This window comes from Ptychodera flava, chromosome 8 (assembly GCF_041260155.1).
Source record: "Ptychodera flava strain L36383 chromosome 8, AS_Pfla_20210202, whole genome shotgun sequence".
NCBI lineage: Eukaryota > Metazoa > Hemichordata > Enteropneusta > Ptychoderidae > Ptychodera > Ptychodera flava.
This window is the reverse complement of record NC_091935.1, coordinates 26041051-26049451: the sequence shown is the minus strand read 5'-3', so window position 1 is coordinate 26049451 and position 8401 is coordinate 26041051. Positions and strand designations below refer to the sequence as shown.

Genomic DNA, 8401 nt, shown 5'->3' with positions numbered 1-8401 from the left:
TAGATAGATATCCATATGAAACTGAAAAAAAGGCAAGTAAGGAAATGTTTTGAAGGATCTAGTGTTGAAAAATATTTCAATGCATAAAATCTACACTAGTTCTAACAATTCATGCAATATTTGCAATCAAGTTGATTAAAAATGGACTCATGTCTTTTGAACAAACAGATTTCAAGGTAAATGGTTGGAAGTTAATTGTTTGCAGCATTTAGTTCGCTGTCAGACATTTACAGTGGCTTTCTGAATGAAATGAAAGGAGAATGAAACGAGAATGCTTCATATATATATATATATATATATATATATATATATATATATATACACACACACACACACACACAATTTCAGTGAACATCAATCTCTTACATTTCATGCGTAAATTAAAACAAAGTAGCCAAAACTTAACCCGTCGGGGAGTTGCATCACCATATATATGTTACTTATGTAGAAATTATAGATTTTGCTTCGGTTATTTAATTATACAAGTCAAATTGAATGTCATCATTCACATATTGAGCGTAAACGAATGACGTGACATTTTAAATCTTACGATATTGTTAAGAAAACACGATTTGAACTAATTTGGGAAAATTGGTTTAATCTGCCAATGTAAGCTCATTCGCTTTTCTCTTTAAGAGATGCATTTGTTTTTATTTGTAATATTGCAACATTCAGCTATAGAGCACCAAACACTTTTGAGAAATTTGAAAAATATAAAGATCCAATTCTCCCAAATTAGTTCCAATCGTGTTAGAAGCAGATTTGAAATATTACAGGTACGATGTGCTCGTTTGAGTTCACGATGCACCTAAATATTATTCTGTTACATTTTACTCATAGTATTGTCGTTGTCCAACTTGTCTTGGACCTACAGTCTATAGCTTAGTGGATTCTTCTCTGGAATGACAACACCCATCTGTATTCTCGAGTTTCTTTCGAATCTTTCGAGCAACGTGCCTGGTCTTTTCCACCGAGAGAGCGAAGCAGGCGGAAAATATTATTAAACCGACGTAGGTGAACAGAGTGTAGACAATAGGGCCCAGCACTCTCTTTTCTCTCAGTACGCCGGCTCCGGGAATCAGGTCTCCAAATCCAATCGTTGCCAGAGATATGAAGGTACAGTAGATCGCATCAATAAAAGTCCAGTCGTACTCGGTGTAGTACATAAACACGGCGCCGAGAGCTGTATACAGGACATAAATCACCGACAGCGTTCCAAGGGCCTTGCCCTTGGCGATTGGGTCTGAGTCGATTATCGGCTCATTATCGAGATTATTATCATCGCCACCTTTGGTGGCTTGTTTCTCAACGTCCTTACAGTTAGGCGCTTTTTCGGAGAGAGGTCCCACTGAAAGTTTCTTCTGCACCGGTGCGGTCGCTTTGTAAGAGCTCCGACCGTTCGAGAATGTGCCGTGTGGTTTCTCGTTCTTCCACTCCTTTGAGCCATCCACTGCAAACTTATAACTGTTTCGCCGAATGGTGTTCCTTGCTTTCTTCACGACTTTCTTGAATTTGTGGGAAGTAAAGGCCGCAAGTAGGACGCCGAAATTTGACAGAAAGAGTATGTTTAGAGGTACGCCAAAGACCGAGTATATGAACATCAGTAAGCGACCACTTTGGGTTATTGGTGCAATATCACCATATCCTGAAATTATAAGGAAAGCCGTGTTAGTGGACAACGATATAAATACTGATATAAAAACTCGATTGGTGCAGTTCCGGTGAAGGGTTTCACGTAGCTTCAAATCGGAGTCGTGCAACTACATCTCTTAGATGTATATTGTGATTAAGGTATATGCGCCTCGAAAGTGAAAGTTTTAAAGCTTTGCTCAAACATTGCTCAATGAAACTTTCAACGATACACTTACAAACTCAAGAACAAAAATCAGGGATTACTGTGCACATTTTTGAACTGCAGAAACGAATTATCTGACATTTACCGGTATTCAAAAATTCAAAATGGCCGCCATCCCTTTGTTAAGTCTCCCGAGGCGCATACTACCTTAACCCGAATGCGTGTGCGCGTACGGAACGCGTAAACCAAACCGTGTTATTACGTTCTCGCTACTTGTGAAATCTTACCCTCTTTAGTTAACAGCATTCTTGGACTCTATGGGGTAAAATAAAATTTTCGATTTTCGAAAAGCTAAGACATTTCTCAACTTGAGCCTCCACAAGTGGCAGGTCCGAAAAAAGTTGCAACAATTTGAGAGTCCGAATATCTGTCCCCGAGGCGCAGTCTATCTTAATACTAAATGGATTGAAGCCTCCTAAGTCAAAATAATATATTGAGATTTGTGTCTGTTGTGGATACGACTATGTAGGTAGATACATGGGTATATGTAAGTAAGGGCCTGGAAAGAATTGCTGTCGGGGAGGGGGGGGGGGCATTGTGCGATTCAAAAAATGGGTGCATGGAAAATGGTGACCCTCCCTGAATCTTTTGCATGAGAAATAGTGACCTCGCCCAAAATTCCTGCACGAACACGCATCATCTTCCCTGTCTTCATTTCAATGCCAGCACATATGTAAGAGTGATAATTATTATTTTCTAAAAATTATTTTTATTATTATTATTATTATTTAACAACTAAAATTGTGAAACGGAACTAAACCTTTCCGCAACACAGGAAAAAGAGATTTTTTATAATACGAAGTGGTACAATGCAATCATGCAGTGTTCATCTTGGGGAGGTTCCCTTCCTGACGTAGAAACTTCTGAAAATTTAGCTATTTAAATAATGTCATTTAGTGGCATTTTCGGTGAATTTTGAGACGTGCTGGCCATAAACATGCAGTACAACATTAACTTTCGTGCAACAGAATAAAGAGAGATATATTGTGGCAAAAAGTGGTGCAGTGCAACCGTGCAGTGGTCATGTGTTTGTGTGTGGGGGGAGTCAAAATGGGGTGTCCCCCAGTTAAATAATTTTTGAAAAACTAGTAATTGAAATGAAATCATTTTGTGATATTTTGGGTGAACGTTTAGACATGTACCGGCCATGTGTCCAACAATTGTGACAAAACGATTAGCCTTAAAGCGGGTAATACATAAGATCTTATCATTTTGTCTAGGAACACAGACAAATTAGCTTTGTCTGTGATATAAATGCAAAATGATTGTGGGAGAGATTTAGTCATCTTTGATAACAATAAAAGATGAAGGCTAATATTCTATTACCTGTTTTAAATCATATCACGTATGAACGGCAATACATGTAGTGGTGTTCTTTTAGGACAAGATAAATGTCATATATGCCATCATAAATGACACATAAAAAATTTTACATACTAATACTTCTTTGTCATGTTATAGAGTCTCCTAAACAATGGTGTTATCGGAACATTAACGCGGGCCTGAGAAGATTATTAACGGTTAGACTGTGAGGATTATGCCCCATTACAATTGAGTTTTTTGCAATTATGGTGACTAACAGACGTTTGTAAATTTGACCATCTTAATGATATCTTTTCAACACAAAGAAAGGGAAATCTTCTGATTTTTTGTGAGCTAAAAGCCATATTTTGATATTTGGGTGGCTGTCTCCAAAATGCTTGCGCAAATTGTAAAAGTGCGCCAAACACTTGCTTGAAAATTAGTGACCCCACCCAACAAATTGCACCTGCCCTCCTGGTGTTAATTCTGCGCAGGCCCTAATTATGCTTATGGTTGGGTGAAAATGTCTTTGTGAGCTTTTGTTGTAATGCTTGTACCTCAAGGTGATGTAGACGTGAATTTCAAGAACTAGCACTATTATAGCATAATCATTCTTCATGCAATACCACTCCAGATTATGAAGCAGCTCTTAGAGACCGTGCGGTTATGTTGTTTAACTGGAACTGTACAGTAATATGCCAAAATAGAACTAACACTGAAGTAAACAACATCAATCCCAGCAGTCAGATACGAAAACTGAACACGGGAGCCGTACACTTGAAAGGTATACGCATCATCGACAATGTGCGAAAATTTGTTGTACAGTAGTATCCAGCCAGAGTGGGCCGCAAATCTATTAACTATTGCCCAGACAAAAAGAAAGAACTAACTCATCCACCGCCATGTTTACCGATAGCGCAAAGGTGATCGGAGCAGGGGAGGAGGGAGGACGGCTGTGAAAAGGAATGACCAAACTGGGGAAAATATTTCCCACACAGATGTTTTGTGGGTCTTCAATTTTATTCAAAAAGTGTGCAAAACATTGCACTAAACTTGCAAACATAATCTTCGTCAAGAATGTTAAAATTTGGCGAGTTCGTAGTGGTGTCGGTCGATGGCCCATAATCGTAGCCGTGTATGTACAGTAGCAAACGTTTGTACGTTTTGTCGACACGTATCAACAGCTAGGAAGGCAAGTTACCAGTTCACAGAGTAGCAGTGCAACTCTTGTGATCAGTCAACACACCTTAGGCTCACGTGGTATCTACAGGCAACAATCACAAATACTGTAGAGTTTTGTGTGAAATATGGCTTGAAATTATGAGTTCGTTACACTATCTTTCATGATATGGCCTGGCTACCAGGCTGTTCCATTTAGCAGGGTAATTGTGTGTGGTCATTGGCCTAACGCAGTCAGGTCGACTTTATATTATCTGATTTGTATGACATCTTGAACTTTTCGTTTTGTTCCCTCTGTAATACCCCTGTCGTCTACACTGCTTTCTCACCAGTAAATGTATGAATAAATGGAGTAGTTTTACAAATATCTCTTTAAATGTAGTAGAGGTCTCATTGCTTTGGTATTTTAATGTGTGTACATCTTTCCTCCCTAATAATCCTTTCTTACTGACATTGCTGTGTCACGAGCCGTTCTACCAATGAATAGAACCTCCTCAGCAACACAACAATTTAACGGATTAAGCAGACAACCTTTACTGCTCTGAGCGTTTCAAGTATCCCTTCAACGGGGGTTTTAAAACATGTTGGCCTGGTCTGACGAGAGGTCGGCTCGATTTGGTGTCGTAAACGTGCTGTGAAGCGAAGGCCATCTGTACTCGAGGTCGTTCACAAAAAACCACAAACAAACAAACAAACAAACAAACAAACAAACAAACAGAAAAAAACGGCTTAGGTAAACCATGGTTCTTCCATCGCCGTTGGTAAACAATCAAACCAGGTTGAGTTTATGAGGTTGTTCTACGAAACTAAATGAAGTTTTGTCTGAAAGCCGAATATAGCTAGATTAGCGTACTTCAAAATAGATTTTGAAAACAAGCCAAATGCAAAAAGGGAAAGTGTCCTGAAAAACTTCAGACAATCCGAACTACATTGACAGTAAAATACACAATTTTACACCATCGCAGCAACTCCGTTAATTTGGGTTCCTGACAGATTTCTTCGGAAACTTTCCTTGAGGATATAAGTTGGCCATATAATTCATATTTTTCAAAGAAAACTTCCATGTTTAAAGGTGCCCTTGAGTCTTCTGAGTCTCTTGTTCTCGCAAATGTATGAGTGAAAGGCAAGTTAACAGGTAATCAATCTTTTCCTCTTCATGGAAAACTTAGTCTAGTCTTAGGCTAGTCTTAGTCTAGTCTTAGTCTAGTCTTAGGCTAGGCTTTTGCTAATCAATAAATTTCCCGTCACATCTGATAGGGGTCTTGAAAGACGACCAAGCATAATGTAGCAACTATTCAGGGAAAAGTCATCATCTTTCATAAAATATATTGTTGGTTATTTTATGTAGTTTCTGTGACATGTGATTTACATTATTGTGCTCACAAAGTAACGCTGCACCCGCGTCCCTCCTCAACGACCGTAAGTTCTCCGGCGCGGCGTACCAGGGTTCGAGTTCGGGACAGGATGCACAAAACACGTCAGTGAACTCACGAAACGGATATATAATCATAAACCATCGTCTGTGCCTAGAACTTCTTCCCAGTTTTAGTATGGTTGCAACCATACCAAAACTGCGAAGACGTTTTAGACTACCATCGTTTTTACTTCTACACTTTCAAAACGTATCAAGTACTAGGTATCAGCGAGGTACATAGCTGACAATAAAGACTTTGTATTGCTTGTAGCCAGGCTGTAAGTGCCCAGCAGAAGAATCTGGCTTCATGCTGACCTATGCTATAGCTTGACTCAAAAGGTTAAATCCTTGTCCAATGATATATAAAAGTATTTTCGGTTAGATATCTCGAGGGCGACTGGCATTTCATAAAGGAACTCTACAAGAGCTACGTGACAGCACAGCTATATGAAAAGATGCCAGTACCAAGTGTGTGCTTGCACAAATATACATCTCTGCCATTCATGCGGTTATTTCAATCTACGCCGCGGTGCTCTTTCGCCACCTTTGACCCGACATTGCACTATTGTGTATGTGGTGAAGGTAATTTAATGATGGATAAGATAAGAGTAGTCTTTTCATATAACTCACCTATAGTCGTTATTGCCATCACTGTCATATAAAGACAAGTTGGGAAATCCCAAGGACGCCACGAAGACGTGGCTTCGTAGTCAGCGATGACGGCTACTTCATATTCGCCAATGGCAGCATCGACCTCCCGAGTCCAGTTGTCATGGTCTGCGTCCTTTAAATTGTGAAGTTTGCTGAGAAGCTGGATTTGTGATTCAGTCTTGTTACCCGTCATACCTTCCCTGTACTCGGCCTCGAGGACCAAGAACATGTAAGCACCGCCGCAGAGATAGACAGCAACAGACAAGGTAAGGAGGAGGTTGACCTTGCACGTGGTGGAGAATCCACAACTTTTCCCGGACGCCTTCATTTTGCCTGATGTTGTTGGCGATGAATGATGCAAGCTCCAGAAGTTTGCTGCCTCTTTTTTCTGAAACAAAATTCCAACGGTAGAGTTACTAAGTTTTATCAATACATAATAGTCATCGACAGTAACATTCTTAAAGATAGTTAACGGCGGAATGCCACGGATGGAAATTTATTTCAAAAAAAATTGACAATCCATTTAGTTTATCTTCCCTAGTTCACCGTACAGAGAAAAGAAACGAATAAACTTGAATGAATGAAGCCATGTAAAATGGCAAAAACCATATGACATTGCATCGACTCAAGTTCTCATTGCTGACGGCTAAGATGCCGTTGCCAGTTAAAATTAAAAACTTCTAAAAGCTATTTGGGAAGTGTAACCGAACGTGTAAAGACGCCAACATTTATCTCAGCCCTTACAATCTTCCACATTAAAGGTAGTATGCGCCTCGAAAGTGAAAGACTTAAACGTTTGCTCAAACTTTCCTCAAGGTATCTTTCAATCATCCTCTTTCAAAATGAAGAATAATAATCTGGGGTCACCGTGCAAATTTTGGAACCAGAGAAACAAAGTACTCAAGATATTTGAAATTCAAAATGGCCGCCATCATTGGGTTTATTCTATGGAGAGAAAAAAAAATTTTTTTTCGATTTTCAAAAAACTAAGGCGGTGAAAAGTTTTCTTACACCAAGAGCTTTAAAATGAACCTCCACAAGAGGTAGATCAGAAGATAATTGAAAAAGTTTTAGAGTTTGAATATCTGTCCCCGAGTCGCATTCTACCTTAAACTTTTGCTGGACCCTATCTCAAAATCTATCTCAATGAAATTTTCAACACCTCTCATTCCATGACACCACAAGCATTGGATCAGAAAAGTTTTAGAGCAATTTAAGTCCAAATATCGGTCCCCGAAGCGAACTCTACCGTCAGTAACTACTCGACCTTGAGCCATCTTGGGGCCGCAGGCTACAAATAGAAGTTATTGAAACTCTTGAATCAACCTATATATTTCCTCGTTGACAGCAGCCAAAAAAAGCAATTTTCCCATTTGATTGATATAATGGCCATGCGACGAAAAGTTGGGGAGAATTTTTTGTCTTACTTCCTCCATGAAGATTATTTTGTGGATCCGCCATCGGTACTTTTATTGGATACAACTTACAGACACAGAATCATAAAGTTTTTTTTTAGCAATATAAGTTCACTTTAATGGGGGATATAAAAATGCCCAGGAGTCAATGGATTAGAAGTTAAAGTGACCTGGTTGGAGAGTCCAAAGTTTAAGGACGACTATGATTTCATAATCGCTCGAAATAATACTCAAACACAAACACACATACACACACATACACTCACGTCGCCGAACATCCTGATATCACCCCCTCCCACACACACACACACAATATTGATATCAGGTAATCAGTGATATATTTATATATATATATATATATATATATATATATATATATATATATATATATATATATATATATGACATATATATATATATGTCATTGATATCAGGTAATCAGTGATATATTGATATATATATATATATATATATATATATATATATATATATATATAATAACATTCGTAATCCAAACATCTTGAATCTAATATAATTCGTAATCCAAACATCTTGAATTCTAATTTAATAGTTGTCGTATACGAC

The 8401-nt window shown here is 38.5% G+C and overlaps 1 protein-coding gene across 1 annotated transcript; it reads right to left on the bottom strand.

Annotated features, from left to right (window-relative positions):
* Positions 1–330: 330 nt before the first annotated feature.
* Positions 331–6783, bottom strand: LOC139137933 (potassium channel subfamily K member 6-like). The gene is made up of 2 exons (XM_070706178.1): positions 6381–6783; positions 331–1645 (listed from the first exon to the last, which is right to left on the bottom strand). Exons 1-2 carry the CDS (start codon positions 6727–6729, stop codon positions 876–878), a joined length of 1119 nt encoding a protein of 372 aa, XP_070562279.1. The 5' UTR covers positions 6730–6783; the 3' UTR covers positions 331–875.
* Positions 6784–8401: the final 1618 nt, after the last annotated feature.